The 16,479-nt window shown below is 37.6% G+C and overlaps 1 protein-coding gene across 1 annotated transcript; it reads right to left on the minus strand.

Annotated features, from left to right (window-relative positions):
* Positions 1 to 10,460: 10,460 nt before the first annotated feature.
* On the minus strand, positions 10,461 to 10,859 carry LOC110907803 (neurofilament light polypeptide-like). The gene has a single exon (XM_022152731.1). It carries the CDS (start codon positions 10,857 to 10,859, stop codon positions 10,461 to 10,463), a length of 399 nt encoding a protein of 132 aa, XP_022008423.1.
* Positions 10,860 to 16,479: the final 5,620 nt, after the last annotated feature.

Consider the following 16,479-nt stretch of genomic DNA (forward strand, 5'->3'; position numbering starts at 1 on the left):
GTTCATAAACCCTAATCATGAAGATCACCAAATTGAGGGGTTAATTGTAGCTCAAATTCAAGAAGGAACATGGACTAATGATCACCTAAGTATTTCCTACATCAAGTAAGTCTAATTTTGCAATTTGGTGATGTTTGATTTGGTGGGTTTAGTATAATTCGTGAATGTAATGATGAATCTAGTATGAATGATGGTTGCCATAGTTGTATAGACATCAAGATATGTTGAATTTTGAATAAGAACATGGATTTAAGCAAAACCCACTTGCATGTCAAGGAATGACTAGAAATTTTGAGGTTTCTACTTGTTAATTGGTTGTTGTTGATGATCTTGTTATGACTAATTGATGCCACAATCATGTGTTCCTAGTTAGGACGAAATATTGTTATGAACTTGATTGATTGTGAATAAGTTATGTGAAGAATTAGTAGGAATCACACTTTAAAAGCTTGTACATAATGTTTTGTTAGAAGTACACCGCCAAGTGTTCGATGAAATGCCTAAGAGAGCAAAATTGTGAAATTGTATGAAGGTTATGGGTAATTATGTATAGAAGGTGCTTATGGTGTAGCCGTTAGCAAAATAATAAGTTAAGTATGCTTAAGGTAGAGTCATTATGTGAATTCGGATTTGAATGTATGGTTTGGTAAAATTATGCATTAGGAACTTGTACCTTATGCACCAATGATGTGATGCTCGCCATGTACTTTATGCGCTTGATTTATGGTGATTAAGAGCAAATGTGTACGAATGTGAGATGCGTAGTTTATTGAGAAGTGATAATGTTGGAATTATGTCGTGTACATATGTAAGATGATAATTTGATTGTGTGAATGTTGAACAATACGGTTGTCGAATGTAGAGTTATGAAAGTATAATTAAGTGAGCATTGATTATGTGTTATGTGTGATAATGAATTTGGATTTAGAAGATATTAAATATTATGGTTGACAAATCATGTCGTATGCATGTTAGTAAAAGCCGATGTTGATAAGAATAGGTAAATATGTGTTAATTTGAATGAGCATAAATACTAACATGATTATGGCATGGCGACATTAAAGAATTGGAATCACACGAGCATGGGCCAAGCACGAAGGCTAACGGGTCAAGATGAGGCAAGGAAGCGGTTACGAGCACGGATGCACAAGGTAAGTAATTTCCGTAATTACTTCTTAGTTGTTTATGTGAAGTTATGTGCAACTTAAACTAAGTATGATAATTGAGGTCATATAGGAATGAATGGTATGATATCGATGAAGTGTTAAACGGATCTTAGCATTGATCCGAGCAAGGTAGGTGTGATTAAGAATTGTAGCTAAGTGATAGGATTGGTTACTTATGCAAGATAGTACTTTGTTGTTAAGGATGGGGCAAGGTTGACAAAAACGCCCTTGATGGGTATTTGGGGCAAACGACCTTAAAAGTCGTTTGGAAACGAGTTATTCGTTTATAGTAATGCCTTTGTCAAGTATGAAAGCGAAGTATAGGATTTGGTATGTCGTAGACCTTTTTATGCACAAATACCCATAACGGGTCAAAAAGGAGCTTTTGGGCGAAAATGGGTAAGAGGATGCAAGGCATACGAGAGTTTTAATCTTTTATGATAGTCGTTAATAAAATGATTAAGTTCATATGAGATTGAGGTCAAATAAACAGATTATGTCGATAAATGCACAAACGGGTCAAATAGTTAGAAAATGATAATATGTCGAATGCACGTAAGTTAAGAATTTCCTTAATCCGGAGGTAGGATTTTAAGTTAATATGATAGAATGTAAATTTACAAGCATGTAGGAAGAAACGGGAGGTTAAACGGGTAAACGGTTCGAAAGTTATGCGCGTTTTAGTGTGTTCGAACGACGAAATCAACACAGCAGGAAAACTGATTTTCTAGAGGCCGTAGCCTACGCCCAAGTAAGCCGTCGCCTACGACCCCTGGAAAGTCAGTTTTTGCTGACGGGTTATTTTGCTGCCTACGGAGGTTTTTGGCTACGTGTAAATGCAAGGGCCGTCGCCTACGATCCCTAGGGCCGTCGCCGACGCCCTCCCCATGTCCAAAAAGCTGAAATTTAGTTATTTATGTTAATTATGCATCGTAGGCTTCGGTATATTACCCGTGGTCTATGGCGAGCCTTCCAATCATGATTTCGAGTGTTCCCTCGACGCTTATGAGTTGTAAACCTAAGTCTAAGACCCATGTAAGTATTGTATGATTATGTAAAGATGTAGGAAAGGTATGTACGTATGTAGTTGTGTATGTATGTATGCGTAAAGACATGTATGAGTGTATGCACGTAAGTAAGGTTGTAGGAAAGGTATGTATGTATGCAGATGTGTATGTATGTTTGTATGTAAGTACGTATGTATGTATGAATTGATATGTTAGAATTTTAACGTTACTAATTATGCGTTTGAGGTCGGTATGTAATGCAGGAATGAGTACATCGGATTCTTATGAAATTTAAGCCGAATCCCGAACAAGAGAAGGAGAAGGGTTATTCGAATGGATCAAGTTACATTATCGAACGTTATTCAATCTTTAATTATTTGAGATTAATGTTATATGATGTTGTCATCGACTAATGGCTAAGTTGTATGTGATGCCCACAGGTACTACACGGACTTCTTCTGCTGCTAAGGAAGTGAAGCGGACGTAGGTCGAGTCAAGAGCAAGGATTGTACGGATAGATCGGTCACATAGTTGAAGTATATAATGTCTAGAAATCTAAATTTTAGTATGAATGTTGTGAATTCTTTTATAGAACGTTTAACATTTTTAGAATTTGGAACCTTCGTGAAAGTAATGTCGTTAATAAGGAAAGAAATTTTAAAGCTCTTTTTCCGCTGCGTCATTTTTTTAAGGTTAAACGTGTTAGGGTGTAACAAAAAATGATTAATGAAGGTATTGATCTTTTGAAGATGTCTTTCGCTGACTACGAAAAGTGATCAACTGCTGAAAGTGTTCAAGTTGAAAAAGAGATTGAAAAGAATGTTGAAAATGGCGAAGCTAGTGGAGAAGGTGTTAAAGAGACGCTCGTTGAAGTTCTAGTGCATACAGATTCAAGTGCTACAGAGAGTGACATTGATCCAACAATGATTGCACCAACGTCTTATGTGAGTGGAAAGTAGAAGTTAAAGAAATAACCAAAGAAAAAGAAGGCATTGGACGAAGAGGATGCTACATATGTTCCAACGCCTGCTGACAAAGAAAAGAAGAAGAAGGGTATTAAGAAAAGAAAGGCATATCCAACAGGTGATGTTCCGAGAAAAGTAAAAGCTAGAAAAAATACAACTGCTATTCCTCAAGACACAACAGCAGTTCCAGAAGTTCCAGAGTATGAAAGGGTTGAGAGAGTTGAAAGCCCTGAGGTGGAGATTACTGGAGCTAGAAAGTCAACACCACCACCTTCACCAATTACAAAACAATTCATGTTTTTGATGATCGAAAAAAGACACCTGAGCAGCCACCAAAAACAGTGGAAGAGCCAACATCAGCTACAAAGAAACCACAAACTTCACAGAGCTCAAGCCACGGTTTTCCAAAGATTCCTCATGATCTTCCGTATGATCTTCCTTCTGATAGTTACGACATGTTTAATGATGGAAAGATTAATGTGTTGACAAAGAAAGTAAGTGTTCTGGAGAAGGTTAAAGCTAAACTCGAAGCAGAACTCAAGGCCGCGAAAGAGAAGTTGAATAATGTTGAAGCTGAAAACGTCGCTCTTAGAAATGAGATTGAAGATATGTCTGATGTGATTGATCAGCTGACTGAACAGATCATGGATGTAAATGTTCAGTATAAGTATATTGATAATTCTAACAAGATGTTATATGAGATGTACGCGGATCTGCATTCATCTTCTGCAAATGAGAATGAAGTATTGAAGAAGGAAATAGAAGCATTGAGGGCTGACAAGGTGATCAAGGATGAACAACTTAACATGCTATACACTGTGATAGAATACAAGCTTGGAATCAATGTTCAAGTTGTGTACGACGAAATTGAAATTCAAAGAGTTGAAGCGCGAAGGGTTGAAAGAGAGAAAAGACTCGCTGAGGAAGCTGCTGAAGCTCTAAAGGATAAGAAGAAGGGTCTTGTGATTGACGAAGAAGAAATTCTGAGTTCGTCAAGCCATCAAGAGCAATCAAAGCCTAATGATGATGTACACACGTCTAACGTTGATACTTCTAATGTTAATGATGTTGAAATGAGAGACGTAGAGGTAGAGGTTGAGGTGAATGTAAAGATAAGTCTTGATATTGTTCCAATTGGAGAAGTTAAGGATGTTCTTCATAGTTAATGGGCTAGCTGTAGACAAATTGAAGTTGAACATCATAGACTGAGGGCTAGAATGAATAAGTTTAAAGTTGTTGGCGAAGATAAAGAGATAGATGAGATGTTCAGAGATGAAGACGAAGACGAAGTTGATGATGATAAAGATGAAAAGGACGACAAAGATAAGAAAGACGATAAAGATGATAAAGGTGATGATGATGATCAGGGTGCTACAGGTTTATTGATTACAAAGCGATCAGGTCCGAGTACTATACTTTCTGAATGACGAGCTAAATGAGCAACAAGAAGATCAACATCATGAAGCATCATCTTCTGGAACAAAGCATGCTGGTGATGAGGTATTCCTAACACTCCCTAAAGTTATATATTTACATCATGCAGAGGAAGAGGGGGAGTTGGTAGAGAACTGGATTCGGGAGTCCATGTTAGAAGAATTAGATATGGATGATGGAAAGTTGAAGTTCGATATTGAAGAGGAGATTTCACCGACTCTTGATAGAGAATATTCGTTCAAGTTTTTGAATGAGGCTAACAATTTTAATGATGTTATAATTGAAGAAGGTTCAGATGTTTCTGATGAAGATACACCATTTCACTATTCTGGAGTTGACGACGACTTTCCTACTTTGAATGAACTATTTCAATCTCATAATGAAGACGAAGTGAGACGGAAAGTAGTTGAGAAGATCACTACAGAGGGTGTTCCTGAGACAGTATCGAAAGGAGATCTTCTGGAGGAACGTAAAAGATGGTTTAAAGTTATGCCTAAAGAAAGACAATTCAAGAGCCCGCCGCAGTTCTTCACTGATCATCCTGATAAATCACTTGGTGATATCCTATCATGGGGGTACTTAGAAGATTTGAAGGTTTACGCAATAAGAAGAGAAGTCGGGGTTTAATACTTTGAGTTCTTATCTGATATCAAGACACTACCTTGGTGGGATATAGAAGAGTTAGTGCAGACCAAGAACATAAAGCCGTATTATTATGGTCCAGAGGTTAAGTGTCATGACCAGAGGTTGTGGAATTACATCAAGCTGCAGACAAAGGATAACATTCTAGATTGGAAGCCACATCAGCCTAAGCAGATTATGAGGATTGATCCTGTTACAGGTGAGAAGGATATTACTTTAAAGATCAGACGTCCAAGATGCTTAAAGAATATGCTGCTTCGAGCTATGGAGTAAGACTTTCATGAAGATTTCAAGGGATGACTCTACAACCAAAGAACGGCTGAAGCGATAATCACTTTTTTTGATGTGAAGACGGGAGACTGCAGACGTATTCATATGTTGGATCCGATGTGGTTAGTCAATTACTCGAAGAAAGATATCGACTGCTTGTTCTTCAACAAGATAGTAAACAATGAACCAGATAAGGTACAAGCTCAGCAATATCAAAAAATAGTGAATGTTTGCTTTGCGAAGGATATCAACTCTGGAAGATATTGGGAGACAAAGTTTAGAGATCTTGAATTAGAAGAATTCCTGAAGACAGAGCGCCGAAGCGAAATATTTAAGGAAATTAAAGCTAAAGCTGCACAAAGAGGAAGATGGAAGCTTGCATGGGCTGAAACCGATCAGACATCTATCGAATCTCAAGAAAATAAGATTCCTAGGTGGTCTAAAGCAAAAGATGGAGATCCAGAGTACCGTAAGTGGTGGAATGAAACTGGAAGACCTCTGAGGAGGAGAATGCTGGAAGAGAGAAACGAAGAGAGGAGGAGAAAGGCAAGAGACAGGAGACACAACAGGAAGGCGCACTAAAGGCTATACAGGAAGAAAGACTGCAGCTACATCCAAGGGGAGTCTGTAGATGCACTATGTCTGTAGCTTTCGTCTGTATGTAGTCTATTTTGTCCTAGTTGTTGTCATTGTATAGTTTTGTTTGTGCTATATATTATATCCCGGACAAAACGTGTGTAGACGTGTTTTGTAAAGTCCATCCGGATGGATGGAGTCCATCCGGTCGGATGGACATAACCTATCCGGATGGATGATGGTTTCTCCTGGACGTCCATCCGGTCGGATGGACATAACCTATCCGGATGGATGATGGTTTCTCCTGGACAGAGCTCGCCTATAAATAGGAGACCATGGGTCTCATTTGTGAGATGAAGTTCTGATCTCTAAGGCGAAGCTCTTGCACTTTCTCACTGGAACTTTGTACTTTCTATTACTTCTAATGAGAATAGATGCTTTGAACTGTATCTTCGTTGTTGATCTTACTCCTAAACCGCGATTAGATTCCGCACACTCGTGGTGATCGAAGATCTGACCTGAGCGAGTTCAATCTAAACCGAACTATCGGTCCTCACACTATCTATGTGTGCAATCTTAAAACGTCGCCCCTAAAGAAGAAACTACCCATATTCTAAAAAATTGAAGTATCTTCATCAAGATAGGAGTGATTCCCTTACCTTGATGAGTAGCTCCGCTCCTTTTTTTCTACAAAAAAAAACAACGCGTTAGGAGTCATTTCCTTACCTCGGTGATCGTTACCAATTCTCTTTCCTTGTAGAAATCTTACCCTTGAGTTAGGAGTGATGTCCGCATCTCAATGGGGAGATTAAATCACAACTTGACCCACCCCATGGTAACCACTTGATTAAATCTTTTACTTAAATCGTTCATCATTGCGTCAAATTTCCAACTTACGCAAGTAATCTCAAATTTTATTGTTTTATTGGACATATTTTAAACTTATGATTTACCTACACAAATCACCATGTGTATTAATCCCATTCGTGCCTTAAACATTTTCTTACACGATCTTCTAAATCTTACAATATGTTACTTACCAACCTAGTCGGTCTAGTAAAACCTCGCCCACAAATTTCATATTTGACTCAAACACTAATACACGCTCACATTTTACTACCATACTAAAGACACTTTATTCATGATACGGAACCAATTTTTTTTCATATACATATAGTTCTTATAGATGTCGCTTTGTTTTAATGTTAACCTCGCTTAGTTGGTAAAACATAATCAACCAATAGTCAACCTAACCAATGAACGCAAATAGCCAACCTACACACCCTCGAGGCTCGATTTACAACAAAGGACCCCAACTTAGAACTAGCTCTCGTACCGGTAAATTCTACCAACACTTTGGAACGAGGGTAAAACACCTCAGATCTTTATGAACCTTACCTATACTCATAACCCAAGAAACCCGGTAAGAATCGGACCTAAGGAACCTCTCAATACCCCCGACCGGTGACTCACTCGTACACCGTGCCATCATGCACCAAGCGTCGCAGCTATAGACATTTAATCAAAACCCGACACACTACCATCAAACTACTATTCAACCGACCTACCACAACTATCGTATTGGTCAACCTAACTCCTCATACATACCTAGACATAGTAACCCTACACATACACGCGAGTTGTAGTGTGATCGTATTATATCGTGTTTATATATATAGAAACCGGATCAAGAGAAAACGGTTGGAAGTGTGAAAACGGTGAGAACGGATCCTAGTCGAACACATGGCAAGGGCGCTAAATGATATGCAGGGGCACGATTGTCATTGTCCACATTCCCCTCAATAAATGACGTTATAATTCCGTTACAAACAAAATTCCAACAGATATGGCATTTTGTTCTTTATGCTTGTTTTAATGGCGTTTTTTTTTTCAAAGTAATTTTTTTTTTGAAATGGCGTTTATGTTTCAGTGGCGTTCTTCCTATATTCAATATTTGGTGTTTTAGTTACTAATGTTAAACAAAATTCCAACAGATATAGCGTTTTGTTCTTTATGATTGTTTCAAAAGCGTTTTTTTCAAAGTAATTTTTTTTTAAATGGCTTTTCCGTTTCAATGGTGTTCTTCCTATATTCAATATTTGGCATTTTAGTTATTAATTTTAATTGTCATCTGGGTTCTAATATACGCTTATTGTTTATGATAAATGGCATTTTACACCTGATTACTATTTGTTAATTATTTAAATCATGGCGTTTTCATTAACATGTTTTAGGAAGACAGTAACATTAGTTCTTCTTATTGTTTATTATTTAACTAATGGCGTTTTCATTATGGAGTATTGATCATGGCGTTTTCATGGATTTCTCACCTCTAGGCACACATATTATTGAAAACGCCATGATGAATACCTCATTACGAAATATGTTTTATTGAGAAACAAGTAGATGCAAAACAAAAATACATTAGTCAACATTAAAATTATAAAATGTAAGCAATTCATGGCGTTTAAGCTAATCTACATATTCCTCCATCCTTTGTTCTATTCTCTTGTGCCCTGTTTTATACAATTCAGATATTTTTGCTGCCCCTAAGTTGAAGAATTTTTTTTTAAAGATTTGACCACTTTTCTACTGTTTTCATTTTGGCTATGCAGCAGGATTTTTGCAATGTATTTGATCCTGAGGTCATTTAGCTGTTTTTGTTGTAGGTCATTTGGGGCATCTTCTTTTGCCAGACCACATTCCCAACCAGCCATCTGCCCCATATACGTTTCCATATGCCTCATTTCAAAAATCCAACAGTCGATCACGTTAGACTTTGTCCTCCAATCCATCTTTTGTTTGACAATAGGCGCCGAGTTCATGATCTTAGCCATTGGGTGTTTTTTAATACACAAGTAGTTTGTAAAAGCATCAGGCTGCAGTTTCACATTTTTGCATATATTAGTATGGTGTTTTGTCAACATAGTTTCTACATACAAAGTTTTTAAGATACTTACCAACTTTTTCACCCATCCATCATACTTTTCTTCGATGCTAAGTGTATCCTCTGCAGCGCTGTTATCCAATACATCAACTCTGATGTGTTTTATATTGTAGCAGACAACATAGAAATGTATTTCCCATATTATTGGCAAGAAGACCAGATCATATTCATTTATCTTTCTATCTTTCCGGTCTTCTTTGAAACGGGCATGTTTCAAAACCAATTCAATGTTGTTGTTGAATTCTTTGTATTGATAACTCGCTGTCTTTGTGTACGCGGGTGTATTCTGTAATTTTAAGGAACCACACTTTTAACAACAAAACAAAGTCATAATATGCATCAATTAAATATAGCAAAAGAGTCACCAGCATTATTTCTGTGTAAAATATCTTGAGGGTGATTCTGGAGCCTTGTATCTTTCTTCATAGTTCAGGATATTCTCCCAACTTTGAATAACGGTGACGTGTGCATAGAATCCTAGTCTCATGCTCTCACAAATCACCCTTGAGAGTTCTGACACTCTTTCTCTCTTGAACACGGTATTCCTGAAAAAAAAACCCCAGCATATGGCGTTTTAGTTATGCAAACTATTTTTAATATAAGACATGACATTTTGGGTGTTTACATGCATATGCATGTATATTTTTAACGTAACAAATGCAAAGTTTGGAATTTTTATGAGAAAGAAGTTTACATACAGCTAGTCACCCATTCCAGTGAATATGTATGTGGAAATGTTGTTTTCTTGTGCTGCCCTTGCTGCATTTATAACCACTTGCCTCCTGACATAAAGTGACAAACATGCCCTACTCTTCTTTGATTCTCTTTGCTCCTTTTTTCCACAGTCTTTTCCTTTTTATTTCATCATCTTCTTCATCACCATGCAACTTTTTTGGGTTTAAAATTGTTTTATCTTGCATCAACTTTGTGATGTTTGGCATTTTGTCCTCTTCACCCTTCTCCTGCACATCAGCCCTGTTTGGCGATTTGGTTGGTGATGTGTCAGTGGAGTTTTCATCTTGGGGTTTCCGGGGTGTCTTTTCTTCTTCTTCAAAAGTAGGCATGAGGTTCTTCCTACCACCAGATGGTGTCTGGTGACAAGGCGTTTCATCAACCACTGCACCTTGCTGGTCAACACTTTTATTCATCATCTCCCCTTTAGTTTTTTCTAGTTCAGTGATGAACCCTTGATTGTATTGTGTTTTTATTGGAGGATTTTTGGTGTTGTATTAAATCCATGCATTTTTGGGGTCTCCTCAGCAGGGTGCAGGTGGTATTTTATAGCTTTAACCATTTGATCCACCATCTTTGGACAGTCTAAACCTTCTTTTAGTTCAATCATTTATTCTAGTTCTTGTCCCAGCAGTTCCAAAACCTCATCAATACTCCTTTTAATTATCTTTTCCCCATTATATCTAAAAATGTGAGATTCAAGTGTTTTGAAATCACAATCCTAGCTTTCAATATTATTTTCGTTTATATATTCATCTGACAATATAGTATTCTCATCACCACCCTCAGTATCCCGTTCATCTTCATGATGAGCATCATCACTTATGGGGGTTGGTGTAGCAGTTGAGAGTTTAGAATTTTGATCTCCATCCATATCCCCTTCCCCTTCCCCTTCCCCTTGTACTTCCTTTTCACCTTCAACTTCCTTGACGTTTTCATCAACAACTATTTGCACTTCTATGGTGTTTTTTTCTCCAGCCATCTCCCCCTCCCCTTCTCCTTCCCCTTCTACTTCCACTTCCTTTTCACCTTCAACTTCCTTTTCAACCTCATCTTCATTTTCACCTTTTTCTCTCTCAGCTGCCACTTCCTTGGTGTTTTCATCAACAAATTTTGACATGTTCTCCAACAATGTCAGACATTGTGAGTATTTAATATGTACCAAGAGGCTGTTTGGATGTTTAATCTTTGACTATTTTAACAATATGCTCATTTTATTGTAACATTCTTTTAATTCTTTGTATGCCCCATCCAACTTCTTAGCCATTGTCTGTTGAATAAAAAAGGAATTTATTAAGTATGGCATTTTGTGTTTTTTGTTAAACTTATTATTCGAACAACATGCCTCCTCAGCTTCATTGTTTTATTGTTCTTCACCAACACCATGGTCTTCATACTGTGTTAGTACTCTGACCAGAGCATGGTTCCTGATGTAGAAACTTCAAACATCATGTTCTGGCTTTCTACATCTTCAGCCACAACCCTTTGAATGAAAGCCTCATCATTGTCATCATTGATTTGCATGGCGTTTTGCACTTTAAGGTCGAGTTCAGCATAATCATAATGATCATCATGATCAAAACCATCATCATCATCATCATCAACCTCATCATGATCATTATCAGCATGCACGTCAACATTGTCAACATCATCTTCATCTTCATTCTCAACATCATCATCATCAACATCTTCTTCATCAACACCCTGCATTTTGTCTGTTGTCTTGGGTGTGGCTTCCCCAGCCTTCTTAATAGTTTTTTTAATTTCTTTTCCATCATGGCGTTTTGGCTCTCCACCATATTTCCTTTTAACCAGTACTGTCACAACCCCCACCCCCTAACAACCCGGGAACGGGCGGCAACGACTAGTTTCAGTGGTATCGGTGTTTATCATTTTGGCAGCGAAAATTACATCAGGACCGTAGTTAGGAAATATTTTATCAGAGTAAAATACCACGATTTTCTAATATAAAACACATGGGAAATTCCCAAGTTTCAAGTACACACATTTTTATAGGGATAAACCCTATTTTATTTAAATAAAACATCTCTTTATTTTAGGTAACTTTTATAACCACTTTTCCAAGCCTTCAGTGCTGTCCAGCTGGCTTCTATTTGGCTTTCACATTTTGTTACCTGAAACATGTTTAAAAACATTTTGTTAGTGGGAAATACTGGTGAGTGAATCCCAGTTTAATCAAGACCATTTTACAGTATTGAGGGCGGTCGCGCAGTTACATGTGTTTCCATCTACTTTAATTACCACCCACAAACTGTCAACCCGACTTGTGGTCATGTTATTACTCACAATGTAGTAGCAAATTTTGTATACAAAACCCCAACATACCGACGATAATTGTAGAATATAAATACTCAATCACTGTTTAATATCATGTTAATTATTTGAGGTTTTGTAAAAACAGTTTGCAAAAAAGAGATTACTCACATTGCTATCTTAGGGTTTTCCTTTGTGATTTCCTCGTGATTATCTATTAATTACACAAATGCACGCGCGTTAGTATAATAAGCCAATATTTACATTAGTAATACCCTCCCCGAGACGGCATTCCAACGACTACGTCAGCCAGAACCACGACAGCCGTTATGGAACCCTAGATCGATTGGGCAACGTATCTAATACGTAACCGGGGGTTATGATACTTACAACGAGGCAGAACTTCGTTATTTAGGGGGTATTATGCCCGGGTATAGTGCCTACTATGTAGAAATTAAGAGAGAATGTTTGAGAATTGAACGAGTTGGACTGAAGGTCGATCAAAGGAATTTATAGGGCTGGTTGACAGGTCCATCGCGCCCCGCGACGAAGGAAGGCTTGGCCTTCGCGGCCCGCGACGTAGGGGGTCTAGGGCGTAGCTTTGCCTGGTCACGAGATAGGTTCAACACGCGTGAGGACACGTGGCGGCTCAGGGTGCGACCCTGTAGCCAGGCGCTCGCGCCCCGCGACGGCCCTCAAGGGCTCTGTGCCGCTCCGCGACGACCCACTGAATTTTGTTTTTAATTAATTTTAATAAAAATAAAGGTATTCGGGGCCTATTTTCGTATACGGGGTGTATTTTAGGACGTATTGGGATATTTTAAATATTTTTAGGGTGTCGAAAATATTTTGGAGGGTTGTTATATCCTCCCCACCTTGTTTTAGAATTCGTCCTCGAGGTCTACTGGAATAAGTGTGGATATTTCCTTTGCATTTGTGATTCAAGCTCCCATGTATGTATATTCTGGTCCTCTCTTGGAGTCCTATTTTACTTTGACCAGAACTAGTCTCTTGGGTTTCAGATTCTTGACCTTTCTGTCTTCAATCTGTAGGGGCTTCTCTACAAATTTAAGCTTTTCATTTACCTCTACATCCTTAAGAGGTACTATCAATGATTCATCAGCTAAGCATTTCTTGAGGTTAGACACATGAAATATATCATGTATTCCGGCCATTTCTTCTGGCAGTTGTAGCTGATAGGCTACTGTGACATCTGTGCTTGTGTAATCATCGTACAAACTCTGAACAATTCAATATTAATAAAACAATGTGTTTTGATCCCAATGTTTGTTATTTATGTTTGACATTTTGCACGTTTTGATTTTTGATCGATTTTAAACTCTATATTGCTCTCTGGAAAGTTAAACGCAAACTGATGCGTAAATGTAATCAGTTTAATACGACAAACACTCCGGAACAGCAACATAAGCTTAACATACCTTAAATAACCTTTACATAACTTAGAAATAAGTTTTAAAGGTTGTTTGGTATGGCAAAAACAAGTTTATTCGCTCGCAGGGACTATTTGCGTCAAACTGCAAAAGTCTACCGCTTCGTATGGCAACGCACATTCCGGAATATGATCATAAGCTAAACATACCATAAATAACCTAAACATAGCTTAGAAATAAGCTTTGAGTGGTCAGGTGTGCGAAAATACGCTTATTTGATCATACAGGGACTAAAAGTGTCAAAAACAGTGTAAGTTTGCATTTACGCGCATATCTTACGTTATGACCACATCCGGACATCAAAAAATTTCTGTAGACACTAAAATATTTTATTTTAGTGATCGGAATGCAAAAATACCATTCGTCTCTTAATTTGGATCGTTTTCGCGTCCGTTCGAGTTTCATCGTAATTAACCGAACAATGTGACCGTACGACTAAACGAACCGACATCCGTGATATTTCCGAGCATATTTTGTGTCCCCTATACTTTAACTACCTTGTAGAGCCTTGAAAATGGCTTAACGGGGGTTAAAAGTGCCAAAAATCAGCTTAAATACATGCAGGGACCAAACCTGTAACTTTTGAAACTGTTGCTGAATCGACCAGAGGTCGCGGGCCGCGTAGCACAGCCTCATTTCTTACGAGGGGTGCGAGAGCATGCCCAGTAACAAAAGGTTGTTTTTCAGCTGCTGTTTTGCAAATCAGGCCCTTGTATGCAATTTCCATGTTTTGGGGAACAAGTTAACACCTCCCCAAGTATTTTAGCTGTCCCTAAACACAGGTATGGCTGAGATTTATTGCTTGGTGGCCAAATAAACACTTGTAATGATCTTACAAGTTCACCACAAGTATAAATGGCTTGGTCATTCACTTGATTCATTGCTCATTCTCATTTTGGAACTCTAAGTGGAGGATTTCCTGCTAAGGAGCCACCTACCTCAGTTCTAAGATCATCCTTCTAGCCCTTGAACACCTTGTAAGTGTTCTTTCATGACTTAGTAGTGATTTTCAACTATTTAGAGCTGAAAGTCAAACTGTTTGACCAACAGTTTGACTTTCGGTTTTGACCATCAATTGGTCAAGTCAAAGTTCAATTGAACTTTGCAACGTGATTGTAATCACGCTGGTTATAATCCTTAGCGATTATACCTACTGATTACCACATTGACTAGGTGTAGTGACGAGTCAAAGTTTCGGTCAACATTCGTATTTGCGCGCATTTTGCAACGTAACTATTTTTAGGTATCAAAACCCTTTGTTTTGATACCAAATCAGTTTTCTAAGTTAGTTAAACATGTAACATGTTTAACTCGTCACTACAAGTTTAGTGCTTGTTTATGGTCGTAAGTTAAGCGGTCTCGACAACCGCTTAGACTTTCGAACCCGACCCGTTTGGTCTATCATTAGGATCCGACCAAGCATGTTTAGTGGTCATAGTTGCATAGGGAATAACCTCTGAGGTTATACCTTATGATCACTTAGGTTGGTTAGTTATTTGTTAAGTAGTTTACATGCCCATAGAAAATGACCAAAATGCCCTTTTGAAGCATAAATCCATATTTTGCATATGTGATCGAGTTTTTGACATATAATCTGATTTAGTAACACGTTTAGGCATAATTGGGCATGTAAGACTTGACTTAGGACATAGATAACCATCCGACCTTAGTTTTACGCAAACGACACGTTATAGTAGCTTAAACTACCGTAACGGGTCGAAATGGGTCAAAAGCACTTAGGTTAAGTTTCAAATCAGAATGTTAGCTCTATTAAATCATGCCATATGAGTTCAAATACTCATTTGATTTATAGAACATCATTCTATCCTATCCCCCGATTTAGGATCCGTTAATTAACGTAGTTACCTATATTAGGTGCCTTGTTGATTCTGTGATACTTGAAGCTTTAGTTGGTCTTATTCTCAACGCTAATAAGCAATCCCAAGTGAGTACATAGTCCCCTCTTTTACTGCTTTCAAATACTTTGGGGTGATACACATGTGCATACTTGTTATTTTCGTGCTTTTCATTGCTTTTATGACATAAACATGCTAGTTTCACCTAGTACACATATAGTACATGATTTCCCATTGTGTTTTGCTATGTATGTTTACTTAGCATGCTAGCACATTGATTTCATAAACATTTTTGCTATGTATGTTTACTTAGCATGCTAGCACATTGATTTCATAAACATTTTTTGCTATGTATGTTTACTTAGCATGCTAGCACATTGATTTCATGAGCATTTTTGCTATGTATGTTTACTTAGCATACTTAGTACATGGTTTTCACATGCTACATTGGTTATGACATTTGGTATGTTTAATCGGGACAATAATACATTCATTAACATTGATCACGTCGCTCTGTAGTATGTAATGGTACCATAGGACTTGACAAATCCCGTTTTTGACTTCCTAGGTTTGTTTGGAAGTTGGGAGTGACAGAATCCGATATACATAACTTGATAACCCTTTAATTCGTTTAAGGGTTTGTCCAAACAGTCGCAAGGCTTGAATGTATGCGATTTACATTACTGCATAAATGTTTGTAATCATAAAGCATTGTTTTCTACAAAACATAACATTTGATTTAAACTTAGGTTTATTCAAAAACTTGTTTTGTACATTTTCCTACGGGGTTGAGTAAATTCTTTTATTCACCGTACATGACCTTCGTTTTTCACATAGACATTATCATGTAGTTTGAGTAGATACTTTCTACTTGCTATACATTACATTTGGTATACATGGCACAGTTTACACATGACATTGAACATGGTTTACACATAAACATTTTGACATTTGTTTTAAACAAGACATTTTGGTTGATTATTGATGAGTGACTTATATAACGAGGCTATGTGTTATATGATAAAGCATGGTGGATACGCCGCTGGTACTTCCTATATATAAGTGCTTTTATTAGATTACATATTGTAGCGTTATCTAAGCCACTTTGACAGGAACAAAGACATGATACATTTTATACAAAAACACGACATTGTTTTAC

Source organism: Helianthus annuus, chromosome 14 (assembly GCF_002127325.2).
Source record: "Helianthus annuus cultivar XRQ/B chromosome 14, HanXRQr2.0-SUNRISE, whole genome shotgun sequence".
Taxonomy (NCBI): Eukaryota; Viridiplantae; Streptophyta; class Magnoliopsida; order Asterales; family Asteraceae; genus Helianthus; species Helianthus annuus.

What these genes read in the sequence shown, in the direction of transcription:
- LOC110907803 (XM_022152731.1), bottom strand. Translation starts at nt 10,859, where the DNA reads ATGTCAAAATTTGTTGATGAAAACACCAAGGAAGTGGCAGCTGAGAGA.